Here is a 20,034-nt window from a genome sequence, read left to right on the forward strand (position 1 = left end):
CCATACCTGTCATAGAAGGGATGCTCCTCGCCAAAATCCCTCAGATGCTTCTTCTGCTTTTTAGTTAGGGAGTTGAGCAGCTGGCTCTGGCTCCGACTCCCACGTTTGCCCATGGGGAAGACGTCAAGTCAGCCAGACTCCAAGAATCGGGTTTTTCACCTGGAAGTAGTCTCGTTAACCCACTCACGCGGGATTGCCGACGGCGCTTTACGGCGGAAGCAGGGTGCCATAAAGCAGACTCGCTTTACGTCGCGCTTGTACGACAGGCGTTAGAACTTCCTGTTTCCCATTCCGCCCCCTAGCGAGGCTCTTTGGAAGCACAGGCACGCGTGCGCAGCTTTTCTCTGAGCCCTGGAAGGCAGGCAAGGTAAGCACGCTTCAGGCTTCCCCAGGTGGGTAAATGGGTGGGCATACTTTGTGCGTCTGTTTTGGTTGTGAGAAGCAGCCTGCATAAACGTGTAGTAACCGAGATGGTTGAATGCAGTGCCTTTATATTATGCCATAATACAAATACCAACTAACATTTAAGGCTGCCGGCGCATCTCAATTCATCCTCACAACAGTAAACAAATAGGCCTTGTTAATAAGCCTGATATTGGAGATGAGAAAGCTGATGCTTACAAAAGGTTACATACACACTAGCAAGAGAGGAGATGGAAACCTAATTCTCTCTGATGCGACCACAGGCTTTTCCCACTAGGATCTGCCACATGCATGTGCTACGTGAAGAATGGGGACGCACGGCTGAGATTCCCGCCCTTATCCTACCCCCTCATTTTCTGAAAGTATTGCAAGAGCCCCTGGTAACAAATCTGTTCTGGCATGTTTCATGTTATAAAAGCAAAAACACATCCAGAGAGGTAAAGTGACTTTCCTAAAACACGCGGAGAGTCGATGTTAGAGAAAGCAGTAAAACTCAATGAAGTGTCTCAAAACTGAATTGGGGCAAATTGGGATGGAAAACTTTTAAAGGGTAAGTAACTTTTCTATATCTGGATCGTGGTGGTGGTTACACCTTGTATACAATTACCAAAATTAATCAAACTGGACCTTTAAAATTGGTACATTTCAATACAAGTAAATAATAATCTCAATAAACAAAGAGGAAAAAACACAACTGAACTTAATACTCTAGGGACAGGCAGAGTGTGCAGGGATACTTAAAAACCACAGGATAAACACAGAGACACTTTTTTTCTAATAGTAACTTACAATGTCAATCATAAACCACGGAATTCACCTGAATATTTAAGGTAAAATAAGAGCCATCAAAGACAGTGTTCACTGGCTCTGCTATTAAAGGAGCGTCTGTGAGAGAATTTGAGCTTTGTCCAATACCATGTCACACCTATAGAAGTCGCACTAGAACTGTTAAAATCCTATTTTTGTGGTTCTGGGGACCATCGTCTCCTAATTAAATTCTGGGAGGTTAAGGTGGCGAGGGGAAGGGAGTATCAAGAAAATATGCAAACAGCAGGTAGTGCCAGCAGATGGCCCAGCCAAGGAACCCATAAACAAACAGACATCTGTCTTCTGTCTAATATCAAGATAAAAAGTACAGTCACTTACATAAACAAAAGGCTGTTTGCAAATATCATACATACTAAGGCACTAACCACAGTATAACCTGGCTATGACAATAAAGTCATACAATGTTTTTTCTCCTCCCGCCCTATTCCAAGTGCCCCAGCTTCCCTCCCCAGAGACAACCAGTTTCTTGGTGTTCTTCCAGAGATCTGCTATAAAAAGCTATAGTCTTGAGCACTTGATGTGACTCTTTACTCTCTCCTGGTTTCCATGTCATTGTAGTCCTATAGACAGGTCTAGACTGTTCCCAGGTTCAGACAGAACTGTGCCCTAGCTCCACCCAAGTGGTCTCATCATTGGCTCACTGAGCCCGCTTCTGAAAATATTTATATTAACCTTTGACAACATAAAAGGGGATGCTTTGTGAAATTTTAACCTGAGAGTTCGGAATTTAAACATTTTTTTCATGCCTCCAGTGAAAGTTCTCTTAGTAAAACCCACACAAAGAAGATGCATGTGCCGACTAGTGAAGGCCCTGGGAAAATTGTAATAAAGGCAAAATTTGTTCTTCCCTTCCTTCTTCCCACACTCAGCCCTTCCTTTTCCCTCCTGCAGGGTTTTCTTTGATCTTTGCCCTCAGGGACTCAGTATTTTCAGGGGTAAAAACAGTCCAGGAAATAATCTTTTATACTAGTTTGTAAAGAGAGGCTGCTGAATTAATGTTACTTGGGTATTTTCAATTTGGGGAGACTCCCTAGGATAACGATCTCAAAGGGAGGGAGGGGGGTGGCTGTCCCTTAGGACAAGATGGTCAGAATATTCAGAAAAGTGTTAGTTTTTCTTTATTAAAAACTTTTTCTTTGGAAAATTTCAAGTATATACAAAAGTAGACAAAACAGTACAATACACTCCCATGTTCCCATCCCTCGGCTTCAACGCAAGGCCATCTTGTTTCATATATATTCCCACCCACTACCCCTAACTGCCACCCCTGTATTTTTTTTTTTTTTTTTTTTTTTTTTTGTGGTACGCGGGCCTCTCACTGCCGCGGCCTCTCCCATCGCGGAGCGCAGGCTCCGGACGCACAGGCCCAGCGGCCACGGCTCACCGGCCCAGCCGCTCCGCGGCACGCGGGATCCTCCCGGACGGGGGCACGAACCCGCGCCCCCTGCATCGGCAGGCGGACCCTCAACCACTGCGCCACCAGGGAAGCCCCCCTGTATTATTTTTGAAGCAAATCCCAGATACTGTATTATTTTATCTGTAAATATATATATATATATATATATTTTTTTTTTTTTTTTTTTTTTTTTCCTGGTACGCGGGCCTCTCACTGCTGTGGCCTCTCCCGTTGCGGAGCACAGGCTCAGCGGCCATGGCTCACGGGCCCAGCCGCTCCGCGGCATGTGGGATCCTCCCAGACCGGGGCACGAACCTGTGTCCCCTGCATCGGCAGGCGGACTCTCAACCACTGCGCCACCAGGGAAGCCCCTATATTTTTAAAAATATCTAAAAGATAAGGTTCTTTCTTTAACATAGCTACAATGGCACTATTTCACCTAAAAAAAAGGTGATAACAATTATTTAATATCATCATATAACCAGTCAGTATTCAGATTTCTGATTGTCTCATAAATGTCGTTCTTTTTTTTTTTTTTACGCTGTTAGTTGAACATGTTCTGCTGTTCTCTGTGTTTCTCGTGAATACATCGTGGGATTTAGAACTTTGATCAGAGTTCATTATAGCTGATATTTTATACTTCCATCAGGAGGCGTATACCATCTGGTTGCCTTTCATTTTGTGATGTTACCAGTCATTGGTAGTCAATGTCTAAATTCGTTAATTCATTAGAGGACACATTCTAATTCTATCATGAGGTGATATTCTAATTCTATCATTTCTTCTTCACTTACTTGCTGGACTATTTCTATGAAAGCAAGCTTTTCCTTCTCCTAAATTTTGCTTACCCAGTGGTACTGTTTGTATAGGAAAAGCAGAAGAAATGCTTGATTCTCTCCCTTCATTTACTAATTTTCAACACAAGGAGTCAATTCACTAGATCTTCTAATGTTGACCAATCAAGTTTTTAAAAAACATTTTTAGTATCATTATGAACTCATGGAATTATACAAAGTGATGTGTTTTAATCCCTTTCAAATATTATGGTGTACATGATTTGAAAGAGCTTATTTGACATATAGTAATGTATTTGAAAAGACAAACTGTGCCCTAACACAAACCACAGAAAGTAAACAGGAATCTATCTGAGATTCTCAACGGAGCAGGAATGGGAAGGTGGGGAAGGAGCACAATTTGAGTATACAGATCAGATGCTGGGGAAGTCTGAGTTTTGAAATTTATGTGATAATATAAGTGATAACAAGGGCACATGTGTTCAAGATATGTTGACAGGGAGCTATAAATAACCCAAAGGTATGACTCTCTAATGATGAAAGCTCCGACACCTCAGCTGCTGACTTGGGAAGATTCTGGGGAAGGTGTGTGTGCACCCACACATCTGTCTCCTCCTAGGTGCCTCAAATCAGACAGTCTCCTCCACCACATGTATGCATACATGTCTGTATACACCCTAAAGCCATCCAGCCTCTTCCTGAGAGTGCTGGCAGAAATCAGTCTCTTGCTACCCGTATAATGAAATGAGCTTGTTTATTCATTAAAAAAAAATGTACTAAACACCATGTGCCAGGTGCTGTGCTAGCACCTGAGGCTGGGGGAAAGAATAAGATCCATTCCAGCCTCTTCAAGGAGCTCTCAGCCTCATCCAGGTATGGATAAGTATGCAGACTATTACGATACACTGTGATAAATGCTAAACTGATAGATGCTGGGTGCTAAGGAAGCAGCTCCGTCGGGGTTTGGGGGCTGCTGGGGGTTGGGGGCCGGGGTGGAGGGTCATCTGCTGCCTTTGAGCGTTTGTCAGTCTGTCACGTTCATTGAACATCAGTATTGAACTTGAGATTAATCTAGATTCTAGATTTTAGGCTGTATGAGTTGTTTCAGCTGACTTCGTGAACAGCATGTGTGTGCGTTCAAGACAGGATATGAGGGATATAGGGCAACAGGAAATTAGAAAGCTGGGTAGTCATCGGATTCCACAGCGTTTATTGTGTAAGGAGCAATGAGCTTTCTAGGTGGAGCATATTTTAGATAACAAGATTATGTCTGAAAAGGGAAAAGCTTTGTAATGCATTTCAATGCACTCTACATAACTTGAAAATGTAAAACACTATTATATATAGTGCCTACCCTTTCTATTCATCTGTACCCAGAAGAACTACCCATTGTCAAACCCAGAGCCTGGCATAGAGTGACCTGTAATAATTATGTTTCCTCAAGCTTATCAGAGGTTGATTTATATTAGGCCTAGCCTAAAACTGAAATATTTTATCAGATTATTTTCATCTGACTGAGAACAAGGCTAAAATGCTACACTAGAGGGGATAAAGTTTTACATCCGTCCCACTAGTGGAATGTTGGTGTAACTACATTCTGTTTTTCACATTTTTCTGGCAGAGCCTTAGCAGGCAAACCTTCATTCATTTATCAAACATTTTCTAAACAGTTACCGTGTTCCTGTCATAATGGTAGGCATTAAGGATTTTAAAAGCTCAGACCTCAGGCTTTCCCCTTGAAGACCTCATAGTCTAGTTGGGGAGACAAAGCAATTAACAAATAATTATGTTGTCATGGGCTAGATTAGAAGGGTATCTACAAAGGGTTTTAGGAACCTAGAAGATAAAGAAGCTCCTCTTGCTGTGGAGGAGAGAGGAAAGGTCATGGGGAGAAGCACAGAGGATGCACTGAGTCAGGGTTTCCTGGGAAAGAAGGTTCCAGGGAGAGGGTATAGCATGAGCAAGGTGGAAAGATGTGTTTGGAGAACTGTCTGTGGTCCCTGTTGCTGAGGTGGGTGGGTGGGAGTAGAGAGGTTGGAGAGACAGACAGGTGAGGAGTCAGCCCACTAAAGGCCTTGCATGCCTTGCTGGGGCATTGAGGCTCAATCCCATGTAAGGTGAGGAGCCCTTAAAGGATTTCAAGCAAGGGGGTTACGTGAACTGATTTGGACTTTAGCCAAATCATGGTGATGTCTGTATGGGTGACAAGTTCATTAAATCTTCCTTTCTGACACCTTCCTGGAGCAGCCGATTCACTATTGATGCTGCCCACCTCCAAAAGACTTTGGAGACTTTTTCATGTTTTTACCAAAGGCTTCCTCCCACTTCTCAACATTTCTTGAAACTAGTATTTCAAGTCTCTCCTGATATAATTATTCTCAGTTGAGACTTTAGTGAATTCACTTTGTGAAATCCACACCATCCATGCTAGTTCCTGTGTGGGGCATGGACACAACATGAGGGGGTCATATGGGCCAAGCTAATGGGCCCTGTTCCCCATCGCTGTTAACTGCTTCTGTTCTCCCTCTGTTCCTGTGACTCAGAGGCCCTTATATCCATCTTGACAGATACTAAATGATCGTCTGGGTCAATATTGCCTTAATGAGAACGTTTGTGCATTCTCACAAGGGAAAGTTTCCTTCCCTGTCATTTTGGTGACTGATAATACTACTGTAAATGTATTTGGTTTTTTGAAGCTCACAGGGTATTAATATGTTGGAGCACTATGTAAACTTAAAGAAGTCATACACAGCATTTATTACTTTGGTATATCAAAAAAAAGGAATGTCAAGATCATTCAAATCACACATTAAATTTGAGGTTTCTGTTAGACATCTAAGTGAAGAGGTCCAGGAGGCAGTCAAATATGCAGGCACATCTGGGATTCAGGGGAGAGTCCAGGATGCCCCAAATGGAAGTGGTCAGCATATGAATGAGACTGAATGAGATCACGACCTGTAAATACAGAGAAGGAGCCTGAGAACTGAACCCTGAGGCCTTGTAAATTTCAGGGGCTGGGGGGATGAGGGAGAACCAGCAAGGTGATGGAAAAGGAGCAGCCATTTGGGGAGCAGGAAAGCTGATATCGTCTCCCATTTACTGATCAGTCCGTCTCAGGAAAGGCAGTTTACAAAGGGGTTAAGACCGAGGGTATTGGACTCAGTTGGATCTGGATTCAAATCTCTGTCACATAGTAAGTACAAAATGAGTTTACACTTCAAATATGCCACTGGAACTAGTATAGGACCCGGAGGGTACTTGCTCAGTAATCACTGATTGTGCATCACTGTACACTGGGCATATATTGAGTGGTAAGGGAGTTTATGAAAAAGAATAAAACAGAGGCCCTGGCCTCAGGGAGCTCAGAGTCCTGAGGGAAGGAGCAGCCCTAGAAGCCAATGATTGTCCATGACATCACAACATGATAAATTCCTGAATGAAAGTATGAGCCATGCACCCAGAGAACAGAGGAGGGGTGATTAATCCACCTTGCGATGGCCTGACTTAAATGTGATGCTTTTTTTTTTTTCTCATTCACTTTTTACATGCCATTTTGCCCATAAAATTCATGACTCTTCTGAGCACCACCGGTTAACCTACATGACAGTTTATGAGAATGCTTTTCTTTAGGAGAAAAGAAGTGGGGGAAAAATCCTCAGGATATAGACCACGGTCCTACATTTAAAAAAATGAAGTTAAGGGCTTCCCTGGTGGCGCAGTGGTTGGGAGTCTGCCTGCCGATGCGGGGGACACGGGTTCGTGCCCCGGTCCGGGAGGATCCCACATGCAGCGGAGCTGCTGGGCCCATGAGCCATGGCCGCTGAGCCTGCGCATCCGGAGCCTGTGCTGCACAATGGAAGAGGCCACAGCAGTGAGAGGCCCGCATACCGAGAAGAAAAAAAAAAAAAAAAATGAAGTTAAGAATTACCACCTTGAATGAAATTGAATCTATAATTGCCTCTTAGCCCAAATCGACAGCAGCTTCTATGTTCTCCCACTTTTGACTGTTAGCAAATCACTCCCCACTGTGGTTCTCCCATCACAGGCTTAACTGCCCAGCCTGTTACATCTGGTGTGGGAGGCTTCAGTGATCTTAATCTTTTTCCTTGGGCGCTGATTTACCTTCCATTTTGGGGGCAGCTTTTCTTGTTCAGATAGTGAGGCCCCAAGAATGTCAGCCTTTCCCATATTGAACAACCATACATTTCTCATGAAGAAGAGTTCTAGCATCTTGCGGTTTTTATTTCTCCTTGTTTTCCTCTCTGTGCATTTATTCTGGCTAGAACTAAAAATTTTAGAAATAAAGTTTGCAACTAAAGATGTCCTTCATGAGTTTACCATAAATTCTTGCACTGAAAATTCCACAAAGGCGGATTGCAAAGCTGCTTGTAAGTCAGTGTTGAAGGCGGACTACCTTCATTCTGCAGACTTAGAGCTCGTCCAGCTCTGCCTGAAGAGGGGATTTTGGAACCAGATGAATGTTTGGATCATTGTGTCCTCCAATCCTAAAGTAACTGTAACTGTAGTCCCTTTGATCGCTGGGGTGGATGACAGTGAATGTATCTGGGACAAGGCAGGAAAAGAGATGAGGGCAGCATGGGTAAGTGTTGAGCATTGTCAGCTGGGATCCAAGGAGGACATTCTCTTCAACCAGCCAGGAATATACTACCCAGGAACAAGTGTTTGTTCTTCCCAAAACAAAAAGACCATGAAGAATCATTAAAAGAAAATAAAATTAGACAATTGTGTAGCCCTGATTCAAAAATGAAGAAAACACTAGCCTTTTCTCTTAGAAAAGATAGTTAAGGTTTATTTCCTACGAAGGGTATATATTATTTGAAGAATAACTGCTCTTCAAAGTTGTCCCTGTACTTCAGCCTTTAACTAAAGGGACCAGGTCTCTTTTAAAGTAGGAATCCCAATGACACTGAGTATAATGGACTGAATATTTGTGTCCCCACGCCCCATTGCCAAATTCATATGTCAAAATCCTAACCCCCAATGTGATGGTAGCAGGAGCTGGGGCCTCTGGAAAGTGATTCGGTCATGAGGATGGAGCCCTCATGAATGGGATTAGTGCCCTTATGAAAAGGACTCCAGAGAGCAACCTCGTCTCTTCCACCATGGGAGGACACAGCAAGAAGATGGCCTTCTCAGAACTGGTCTTCACCAGGCACCAAATCTTCTTGGACTTCCCAGCCTCCATAACTGTGAGAAATAAATATCTGTTGTTTATAAGCCACCCAGTCTATGGTATTTTGTTATAGCAGCCCAAATGGACTAAGACACCAAGTTTCTCCATGAGTATATTAGCAAGGAGTTCAGTCTTCCCTCTGGTTTGGCCAGGTCTCTCAATGATGCTGACCCAGTCCAAAGGGTCAGTCCTGGTTACATTCATCAGCAGTCACTGCTGAAGCCTGGCTGTGCTCCAGGGGGCAAGAGCAGACATTCTCCTCAGCCCTCCCTGTGCCCTCCCCCAGCTCCCCCCAATCTGTTATACTCAGTCTCAGGTATGCCACTAGCTCCCAGTGGTATAGCTCTTTAGGGTCCAAGTTCTTCACTTGATGAGTGCATGGCCATTTCCCTTGGCACACCCATAATGTCAAGGCAGGTGGGGTGGAAGGAGGCTTCAGCATCAGCCTCATGCCATTCCCGGAGCCAACTCACCCCTATGATGGGCTCCAGGCCCTAGGTCACTACTGTCTTATGGTGAAGGTCATTTCAGTGGCCTTGTCACAACTGTCTGTCATTGAGCCTTGTCAGGGCCCCTCTATTTCATCTGACATGTTCTGGTGACTCTGAATCTCAAAGAGACTAGATCTACAAAGCTCAATATGAGCCATTATTGTTGAGCATCATTTGCTGTCTAAGCATAAATTCCTATTAAACTGAATGAAATAGGAAGGGTGGGAAGGAGTTGGCTCTGCCCCTCGCAGATGACTGTGTGTGTGTGTGTGTGTGTGAGTGTGTGTGGGGAGAGGAACAGGCTATAAAGACCTGAGAGCACATTCTACTGAGGTCCAGGACTCTGTGATTTCCTAACAGAGTCTAGGGTAGGACAGATACCAAGGTGTTGAAGACAGATTTGGGGTGACAGGGAAATTTTATAACCTTTAGCTAATTTGCTGTCATCAGAGTCAACTGTCTAAAATTCTTGAACCTTCAGCCAGTTTAGGCAGAGGCCGTGCACTGCCAATAGTAACAACATAGAACACTTCTGTAAGTTTTTACAATCACATAACAGGCCAGATAAAAATCATATAGTAGGTATGCCAGGAAACCCAGAGAGAGCTGCTAAGAGCCCTGGGAATCCAGAGAGAGGCAGACATGCTTCTTTGGTCTATCACAAACATCAATTTTTCACAACCCAATTCGTAATGCTGAGTATCTTCTCTATGCTACACCTTTAGGGAATGGAATGCTCTGGCTCTCCCTGTGCTAGAGTTGATCACCTCCTTGGGGAAAGCAGAAGGATATGCACTCCTAGAAATAAATAATTAAGACAACAGACTCTGGACAAGGCCTCTGGGCATGACCTTTAGCTGCCCTGGTTACCATTGTGTGACCAGCTACTTTCAGAAGGAAATGCTTATATACCTCCCACATGGCCACTCTACATAGCAACAACCTGATTCCTGGCATTAAGGAAGAGTTTGCTCCTAGTGGTCAGGGCATTTGGATTGAGAAAGTGAGATGGCAGCAGCTGGCACCCCTCTGTCCATTCCAGAGCTAGGGTAGGCCGGACGGAAGGTTTTTTACCATTTACCAAAAGGCTTTACTTCAAGCTTTACCATTCATCAAGAAGGCACAGACATCTCCCAGGAGAGGGTGGCTACTGTGCCTGGAGAGCCAGGTGCCTTGTTGTAGTGAAAAACCATCTGAACAAGTAAAAAGACAAGGCTAAGTCAGAGTAGGTGGGAGCAGGGACTGGGGCTGGCAGGGACATCTACCCTCATATTGGATTAGAAGAGGTTGGCTGTCTCCTGGGAGAGTGAGGTAGGTATTTCTTACAGAAACCAAAGTCCCCCAGTTTCCTACAGGGCTATAAGCAAAAGTGCTGTTAATTATGTTAATTACAATAACAGAGCACTTCAGTTCTCAGGAGAGCTTTTCATCTTCAAAGGGACTCCAGGATGGAGCATTACAGGTTGACACGAAAGTCTCTGGAGTTTCAGAACTGAAGTCTGAAGTCTGAGGGCCCTAGCTGTGTGGGACAGGCAATGCCCAAGGAATTCTCTTGCTTCAGGGTGGGGAGCAGGTCAAGGCAGGGTTTGGTGTCCAGAAACTGGCCCTTGCCTCTCTGAAATTGGAGAGGCAGGGTGTTGGAGTGTCAGCCTCAGTCCAGTTCAACCGAGTCCTGCCCCCTATATTGGGTTTGCCAGATAAGTACAGGACACTCAGTTAAATTTGAATTTCAGATAAGCAAAAAGCGCATGGATGCACTAAACAATTATTTGTTGCACACACACACACACACACACACACACACACACACACACACACACACACACACACACACACACACACACACACACACACAGTCCCTGCGTAATCGGAGGCTGGGCTTCCTACCCAGAGATTCCTACCTGAGAGCTCAGCAAGTCGGAGCGTGTTCCCCCAAAGCCACAGGGAGCAGGTACTCTCCAGACCTGCCCAGACCCAGCCTCTTTCCCACCCTCCTGTAGGAATGTGAGAAGACAGGGACTCAGGACTGGGCTGCTGGGCAGACAGTCCAGCCTTCCCAACTCCCTTATTTGCCTTGGATTTGGGGATGAAATAACCTCAGGGATGGAATGTCTCAAGCTTCCCTTCCCTCCCCTCTCTCCTTCTCTACACACTGATATCTACCCCACCACTCTGGAGCTTAAGGGAGAAGAAGCCCGTGGCCACCCACCCACCCCCATTGCCCTGAACCCCTGGAATAGAAATTTCTCTGTGACAAAACCCAGGGAGAAATGGTCCCTGGGCTGAGATGAGCTTTCTGCCTAGGCGGTGGAATCCAGGCCACCAGGACGGGTCTGGGCCTGAGCTACAAATGCCTCCAGTTTCCCAGGCTGGGCGGGAAGAGAAGACAAGCTGGCACTTGCCACAGTGCAGAATAGCAACTGGGAGGTGGCCATGCCTTCTCTGAAACAGCGAAACTCTTGGGGCCTCCAGACATTGAAGCACTTAGAGAGAAGTTCCCAGGCCCCTAAACCTCCAGATCCAGCCCCTGGGTTCAGTCAGTCAGGGTCAAGGACAGAGCATCTTGCCTTCTTCACGCCCACAGGACAGATAGAGGGTCATGCACATTCACGTCCTGGGATATTACTCAGGCCTGTGGGCAAGATTAACATTCCAAAGCTTGGGTTCCCCTCCATGACCTAATGCAAAGGACATGGAGCCAGGCAGATCGGGCCTGGCCAGCTTCCTATTCACCATTTACCAGCTGGTAATTTATCCATTTACCTTGGATAAGACTCTTTTAAAGATTAAATTTAAGAAAAATCCCCCGATGGACTTGAAAATAAATCCATTTAAGGAAAATGAATGTGTGCAAGATGAACTGACTGGCCAGCAATGCAGTGCATGGGGTTCTGGTACAGAAAGCAGAGCACTGAGCCGTGACTGTGCCTTCAAATACAAGATTCTGGAAAGAGTCCAGAAATTGGTAAATTACTCTCAGAATTGTGTAGAGGAACAACAACAGCTTTCCCCTGCGAATTGTAATAGTTGGCAAAACATGCTAGTGTTTCCTTCTCTCCTTATCCTTTCTTGATAAATTGAAAGTGTATGAATCTATGAATAAAATGTGACACAGTTCATGAGCATCATTCAAATCATTACCTGCCGATTATGGGAGTCTGTTGAACACTGAACAACAAATGTTTCTTGACTGACTAAAGTACTGTCTGATTTGATGAAGGGAGGAAGAGAGGATGAAAGAGGGGAAGGAAGGAAGGAGTAGATCGTAGCAGAAATCCTGACTGATTTTAGAAGCCTCAAACACTGATATTCTATTTCCCCAAATCCTCCTTCACTGGCTCTATTGTTTTCCCACCTCCTTTCACTTCTTTCTTTTATTAAATTAATTTTTATTGGAGTATAGTTGCTTCACAATGTTGTTAGTTTCTACTGTACAGCCCACCTCCTTTCACTTCTATGTATGCAGCAGCCATGAGCAGCTCTGCTAATAATGTTTGTAAAAGAGTGAACTAGATCAGAAAAAGCCTTGTAGCTACCTGGTACCCCTAGGGATTTAGCCGTCCAGGATCCTGGCCAGCAAGATCTGGTGGGTCCTTGTTTGGATTTGAAAGACCCAGAAGAAACTGCTATTGCTAGCAACTCAACGTTTTACAGATGTCACTGTGCTGGGGAGGGACAGGTGGTGAGTGGGCTGCCTCATCTCTGATTCCTAGGTCTGAACAAGATAAGAGAGGGAAAACAGTCCCAGAGAACGGGATCAGAAGTTTCCCAGGGGGGTTAAAATCAAGTGGAGCCACGCACAGGACATCTGAGCTGTCCCCATATCCTGGATAGGGGATAGGGGGTGGTGTATGGGTCTGACGAAGAGCTGTTTCTACTCTTCTACTCTTAGTCTATCTTAATCCATCTCTCTTGCAAGACATTTTGTCTATTTCCAAGCTCAGAGATTTGAACTTGAGCCTGAGTGTGGCCACCTCCCGTGTCGTCTATTATCCTCCATGAGCCTCAGTTTCCTCAAGCGTACAATACAAATACTAATAACTAACACATACATATACATTTAGCAAACATGTTTGAACACCTACCGTGTGCCAGGCTCTGTGGCAAGCACTGAGAACACAGTGGAAATAAGACAAAGTCCCTGTCCTCCTGGAGCTTACTTATTATACTCCAGGCAGAAGCCCCCAGAGGGCAGCTCCTATGGGGGTTTTATATACAATTAAAATTGTATACATAATCAAAATTTTTAAAAAACTTGTTGCAAACATATAAAAAATTGGAAGATTTTATATAAAAATCTAGATTTCTCAGTGGCAAAACTGGGCCTGTCTTTCTGTACAGCAACCATCAGCCAGAATTCTGGCTGCTTCCTTTAAAAGGACTGCATGCTTTCCAAGGAGACACAGTCCCCAACATTCCCAGACCCTCTTACCTTGTTCAAACTTAAACAATATTTTTGTTTGTTTGTTTACCTAAAACCCTTCAATGTTCCCTCACTGTAAATAGGAGAAAGTCTAGCTCTTTGATATGACATTCTATTCAAGGCCTTCCAGATCTGTTTCCTGCCTAATGCATCGCTATAAATGCTACACACCAGTAAACTGCAGTTTCCTGACCACCCCATGTGGTACCTCTGAACCTCTGCAGTGCTATTTTCTTTGCCTAAAATGTCTTTTGCTTCTGTTTTTCTATCCAGATAATTAACATTGACATTTAAGGGTCATCTTAAACATCTCCCTCTCCCTTTGTGCAGGCTTCCTGTGAGGAAATGCCCAGAGGGTCACATGGTCTGGAGACCCTCAAAGATGCAAATGGTCCACTTGAGACCAAAGGGGAATCAATTGTTCTTTATCTTATGGTTGGGCCCAGGGACCTTCCAGTTGGTGGCAACTTGTAAAAAGCCTCAGCTTTCCCAATAAGTGGGGACAAAATATAAACATTAAATGAAATAATGTCTGTAAGTGAAATCAGACAATACTTTTTAAAAAAATCGAATGGAATTATTGATACTGGATAAGTAGCAGCTATTATTCCAGTTATTATTATTATTCGAAGTGGAGGCCACTTCATCAAGGATGATAGGTCAGCAGCTGCAAAGTGTGTTCAGGGAAGAAGAGTCTGTTAGGGCTGCAGGGTAGCAGAATAGTAAGAGATGTGATTGGACAAGCAGAAGAGGGCCAGCAAGGGGCCTTCCAACTCATCTCCCTGCTTGGCCATTTTCTCCTTTCTCTTTATTTTAAACACAGCAGCCAGAGTGATCCGGCAAAACAAGTCACCCCATGTCACTTTTCTGCTCAAAACCCCTAGTGGCCCCCTATCTCTATCAGAGTAAAAGCTGCAGCTATTAGATCTCAGATCTCACATCCCGACCCTCTCCCCTCTCTCCTCACTCTGCCAGACACTGGGCCTCATTCTGACCTCCCTGCTCATCCTTTAAAGTGTGCTATTACCTCAGGGCCTTTGCACTTGCCAGCCTCTCTTTCTGGATCCATATTCCTTCTGCTATCCCCAGGGTTCCCTCCTTCATTTTCTTAGATCTTTACTTAGATGTCTTCTTCTTGCTGGTTAGTCTATCTAAAATTTTACTTCTCCCTCGCCCCCTCCACTTCCTGACCTGTTGACTTATTGCTCTTAGAACTCATTACCAACTAGCATGCTTTACTTATCGTACTTGTTTATCTTGGTTATTGTCTATCTCCCCCACTAGAATATAAGCACTATGAGAGCAGAAGTTTTTATCTGTTTCTCTTGCTCACTGCTGTATCCCCAGCACCTAGAGCAGAGCCTGACACATAGTAGATACACAATAAACATTTGTTGGATGAGTGAATCAAGTTTCTTGATTCAATAAACATTGGGAAATCACAGAATGTTTTTGACCAGAAGAGTAAACCCATCAGAGCTCACAAAGGGGCTTAGGATAGATTAGGGTAGGGGATAGGATGGGGCCACAATAGTAGAAGGATACACATGTGAAGGTTGTAAACAGAGGGCTTCTGTAGGAATAGGAGGCAGTAAGTTTCATGAGGGCAGGGATTTTGTCTGGCATATAAGAGGCGCTGAATAAATATTTACTGAAGGATGAATGAAGGAATGATGCTTGTGTCTCATGTGGGATGGACCCAGGGCTCTGGTTTGGGTCTTAGAAAAGATATAAATCCTTTTTGATCTTGACTCGGATGTTCTCGTGGTCAGGAGTTACACGAGATCAGCACTGCACTCGTATATCTGTATGTACATCTTCCCTTTCTTCCTGGATTGGGCTAACCCTCCATGGCATTCAGTCACCTTGTAGGCCTCAGTTCAACTCAGACAAATTGGGATTCAGACTGTGGGAATTGAGGAGTGGGGGTCGAGCTGTAGGTGTCTAGGAGCAGCATCCAGATCAAATGACCTGTTTGAATGCTATACAACCAAAGTTTTAAGTGATGTGGAGAAATTAGTGTGGAAGGCAGCCCATAGTGTGGAAAATCAGTGTGCCAGTCCAGAGCCACTCAAGAGAGAGGAAGTCCCTGCGGACACCATCTTTACCTTTTCTGCAGAACGATAGGTAATGGACTAGGAGGCTAATCTAGGTTGAGGTTGTGTATGTGGACTCTGTTAAGAGAAAGTTCCCACAGTGGAGGGATGGAGGGTACTTGGTCAAAGAACCTCTCATTCATGCCCTCCCTTGTCTGCCCTTTAGTTAGCTAACTCTCCTCCAAGGAATTATTCACTAGGCTCTGATATCCACTCTTGGACCTTGCCCCTAGTACAATCAACAGAAGTGAGGTGCTTCACATTTTCCCTGCCCCAAGAATAAATATACAGTAACTCATTTCTGAACTATTCAGGTTTTAATTAAACAATGCCTGGTGCCCAGAACTGTGCCAGATCCTTGCCTAAATATGGGAGGTGCAGCAGTGGAGAAAACATACATTTGCTGCTTTACTTATTTGTTGCTTTACTTATTTCATTTAATCCTTTTGTCAGTCCTGAGAAATAGGCAGTATCCTCATGTGTGAGTTGAGTAAACTGAGGCCCAGCCAGCTCACACAGCTAGGAATTGAAAGAGGGGAAATCTGAGACAACTTTTGACTAATTCCAAAGCACAGGTTGTTTTTCTGAGGATGTCAGTGCTGCCTCTATAATTTACTTGTAGAACTAGGAATTGTTAGAACTAGAAGGTGATTGTGGGATTTGTTCAGCTCCTTCAGATAAAGGGGGTCAGGCTCAGACAGCGACGGTGACAAGCTCTACTCTCAGCAAGTACCAAAGAAAGATCTGACACCCAGGTCTCTCCTGATTCCCAGGTGCTCTTTCTTCTTTCTTAAAAAAAAAAAAAAAAAAACTACTAATAATATTTTTCTTAAATTTTATATATATCTGCTTTAAAAATTAAATAGTACTGAAAAGTTTATAATCAAAATATCAGCCCTCCCCACTCCTTATTTTTGTTAACGTAATATTTCATCTCCTAATATTTTTTGTTGAAATCTTTCATCCATCTTATCTCCCCGCCTGTGCTTTTGTCCTCTCTTAACCTTGTGGGTTAATATATTTTTTTTATTCCTTCATTGTCATTTTACTGGAATGGCCTGGGGAGGGAGACAAGATAAAACACATTTGGTGAATCAGTCTTATTGAACAGAATTCCAGTTTTTCATCTCACTGACCCCCAATGATCCTGTATCCCCAGATAACTCATTTTTCTGAAGTCAACACATTATCCGCTGCTCATGGAGATCACCTTGCCCCTAGCCCTGTGCCAGGAGCTCCTGACTTACAGGAGTTCCTGTCTGGCCTGTGCCTTGCTGCCCTCAAGGACTTGACTGAGGCCTGGAGAGAATGATTTACAGGAGGAAACAAAAAGCAGATAATAGCAGTGAGAAGCCCTCCCATCCACACAGCACTTGTCCAATTTCAGAGAGCTTTCATATCCACGATCTCAATTCATAGCCATAGATAATCACAGGATAGGTAGTTTGGTGCTGACCAAAGTCAAAATCAGGACACTGCTCTGTCCCAACAGGGAAACATATTTGAAATCAGGACTATGAACCCTCACGGTCATGGTACTTGTAACTTCTTGTTTGGCTCTTTTATCTGCAGGTCCAGTGACAACTTTCTTTGCCAGGGGAGATGGAAGTGGACTGTTAGATTGGCACTGAAAGGAAGAAATTTGGGGCTTCCCTGGTGGCGCAGTGGTTGAGAGTACGCCTGCCAATGCAGGGGACACGTGTTCGTGCCCCGGTCCGGGAGGATCCCACATGCCGTGGAGCAGCTGGGCCCGTGAGCCATGGCCGCTGAGCCTGTGCGTCCGGAGTCTGTGCCCCGCAGCGGGAGAGGCCACAACAGTGAGAGGCCCGCGTACCACCAAAAAAAAAAAAAAAAGAAAGAAATTTGGAGGGAGGGCCCCAGGTGGGCAGTGTACTTCCAAGGGAGTTACTGAGCCTTCTTTTTCCTCCTCCTCCTCTTATACAGATCCAAGTTTGGAATAAAGAAAGCTGCCTAGGATTTGGATTGCATTCTTGGATGCAGTCTATGGAGGGTAAGGAGGCAGAGGAAGGGGCAACACCAATGTGCACTACAATTTAGGTTGTTGTTCAGGCAATGTGTTAGGCCCATCTGTAGCCCCAGTACCTTGAAACACTTGATGGAGCCAGAGATAAACCAGGGTGCAGAAAGGACTTGGGATAGACCTGATGGGTTCCAGAATTGCCTTCCAGAGGCTGGCTGGGGTCTAAGTTCCTCTGAGAGAGCACAGAATTGGATTGTTTAGCTTGAAGTCCTTACCGCTTCTTCAGCAGCTCCACTGACATGCAGCCCAGTCTCTGAGATTATTTGCTGTCACTAGTTCCAAGAACACTGTCCACTGTACAGAGCCATTGGGAAAGGTTCCAGTTGCCATGCCCTCTACTCTGCCAAGAAAAGAGTGGGATTTGGGTCACATGGCTTTATTGTCATATGTTTGATAATGCAGAGGCTAAAGCCACAGGGTGGTGAAAAAGGCCCCTCCTCACCAGATAAGAGTTGCCTGGGAGCCAGAGAGGGAAATTCCCTGACTCCCTGTAGTTGTGAATCACGGCCTCTGTGCTCAAACGTACATCCCACTGCCTGAAACTCAGACTCACAAGTGACTCAGTAATGCCTCACCTGAGCAGGGACAGAGGGCAAAAGGCTGGGAACACTGCAGGCTCAAGCCACACTGGGGATGTCCGAATCCCGTGAGAGCTCTTTTGAGAACATAGAAGAACTGATTCCTCTAGAGCCCTTGCAGGGACTCACAAGATGTTCTTATTCCTCAGACCAAGCAGATGAGGTATGTCTCAAGCAAAGGAGACTTCAGGGTGGCCTATTGCAGTTCTCATCATTTGAAGAGCCAGAAATTTCCTGATGATCTCTACCTTAATTCTTCCTGCTTTATTCCCTTTCATTGATTCTTCAATAGAGTGACACGAGTTGTTCACCATAGTATCGACAGTGTCTACATGCATGGGTAACTTAAAAAAAAAAAATTAACGACCAGTGCAGCACAGTCAGAATAGACACTGGCTGGGGTGCTGAACAGGGTCCAAGCGGGAAGAGCTCTGGGCTTGGGTTCTAGTCTTGGCTTTGTGGCTAATTTGCTATGTGACCTTAAGCAAATCACTTGACCTCCCTGGGCCTCAGTTTTCTCACCTTTAAAAAAGGGATATTGGGACTTCCCTGGTGGCACAGTGGTTGAGAATCTGCCTGCCAATGCAGGGGATGCGGGTTCGAGCCCTGGTCCGGGAAGATCCCACATGCTGCGGAGCAACTAAGCCCGTGCGCCACAACTACTGAGCCTGCGCTCTAGAGCCCACAAGCCACAACTACTGAGCCCACGTGCCACAGCTACTGAAGCCTGCGCACCTAGAGCCCGTGCTCTGCTATAAGAAAAGCCACCGCAATGAGAAGCCTACGCATCACAATGAAGAGTAGCTCCCACTTGCCGCAACTAGAGAAAGCCCACGCACAGCAACGACAACCCAACGCAGTCAAAAATAAATAAATAAAATTTACAAAAAAAAAAGCGATATTTAGACTAGAGGTCGCAAACTCATATGCCTACAGAATCGGGCAATTAAAGTAAATGAGTGAATCCAATATGATGGGGTTGTCCTGACTGCTACCTGTAGACTCCCTCTAAATGGGCAGCTGTTGCCTGTTGGAAATGCTGACCTACGCTGTCCAGAGCATTTGACTCTTCAAGAGATGCTAAGGATCTGGATGTTTATGTGAAATCTCCCAATGTTTAAAAAACTGTGTGTGGGGCTTCCCTGGTGGCGCAGTGGTTAAGAATCCTCCTGCCAATGCAGGGGACACGGGTTTGATCCCTGGTCTGGGAAGATCCCACATGCTGTGGAGCAACTAAGCCCGTGCACCACAACAACTGAGCCTGCACTCTAGAGCCCATGAGCCACAACTACTGAGCCCACGCACCACAACTACTGAAGCCCATGAGCCTAGAGCCCGTGCTCTGCAACAAGAGAAGCCACCACAACGAGAAGCCCATACACCGCAACGAAGAGTAGCCCCCGCTTGCTGCAACTAGAGAAAGCCCATGCGCAGCAACGAAGACCCAAAAAAACAAAAAATGTGTGGGTCAAACAAACATCTCTAAGCCAGTTTCATCCCTAGACTAGAGGATTTGAAGGGCCCTCCCAGCTCAAATTTTCTGATTCTAAAATATGTGTCTTCCAGGGAATTCCCTGGCAGTCCAGTGGTTAGGACTTGGAGCTTTCACTGCTGTGGCCCCGGGGTTCAATCCCTGGTCAAGGAACTAAGATCCCACAAGCCACACGGAGCAGAAGAAAAAAAAATGTGTCTTCCAAAGAAGATCACTAAGAAATCATCTTAGTTATGGTAATTTCAGCTACTGGAAAAGTGAATGTCTGTGTGTGCACT

At 45.0% G+C, this 20,034-nt stretch overlaps 2 protein-coding genes across 8 annotated transcripts in view; one reads left to right on the forward strand and one right to left on the reverse strand.

Annotated features, from left to right (window-relative positions):
• UTP25 (UTP25 small subunit processome component) overlaps positions 1 to 225 on the reverse strand; it is a 29,146-nt gene extending 28,921 nt beyond the window's left edge. Inside the window, exon 1 of one of the 2 annotated variants that reach the window (XM_059041048.2) lies at positions 7 to 225. In XM_059041048.2, the coding sequence (XP_058897031.1) occupies positions 7 to 113 (107 nt within the window). In that variant the 5' untranslated portion in view covers positions 114 to 225. The remainder of the gene's footprint in view (positions 1 to 6) is intronic. The other variant, XM_067032275.1, reaches the window with a different exon arrangement.
• Positions 226 to 294: 69 nt separating this feature from the next.
• The window catches only part of IRF6 (interferon regulatory factor 6), a 41,384-nt gene continuing 21,644 nt past the window's right edge, over positions 295 to 20,034 (forward strand). Inside the window, exon 1 of one of the 6 annotated variants that reach the window (XM_067032309.1) lies at positions 295 to 367. Coding sequence is in view for 1 of the 6 variants with exons in the window: in XM_067032331.1 (XP_066888432.1) it covers positions 19,990 to 19,992 (3 nt within the window). In the remaining 5 variants the exon portion in view is untranslated. Of the gene's footprint in view, positions 368 to 17,630; positions 17,657 to 18,397; positions 18,428 to 19,830; positions 19,993 to 20,034 lie in introns of those variants that run through there. The other 5 variants (XM_067032354.1, XM_067032366.1, XM_067032338.1 and 2 more) reach the window with 5 other exon arrangements.

This window comes from Kogia breviceps, chromosome 1 (genome assembly GCF_026419965.1).
Source record: "Kogia breviceps isolate mKogBre1 chromosome 1, mKogBre1 haplotype 1, whole genome shotgun sequence".
Taxonomy (NCBI): Eukaryota; Metazoa; Chordata; class Mammalia; order Artiodactyla; family Physeteridae; genus Kogia; species Kogia breviceps.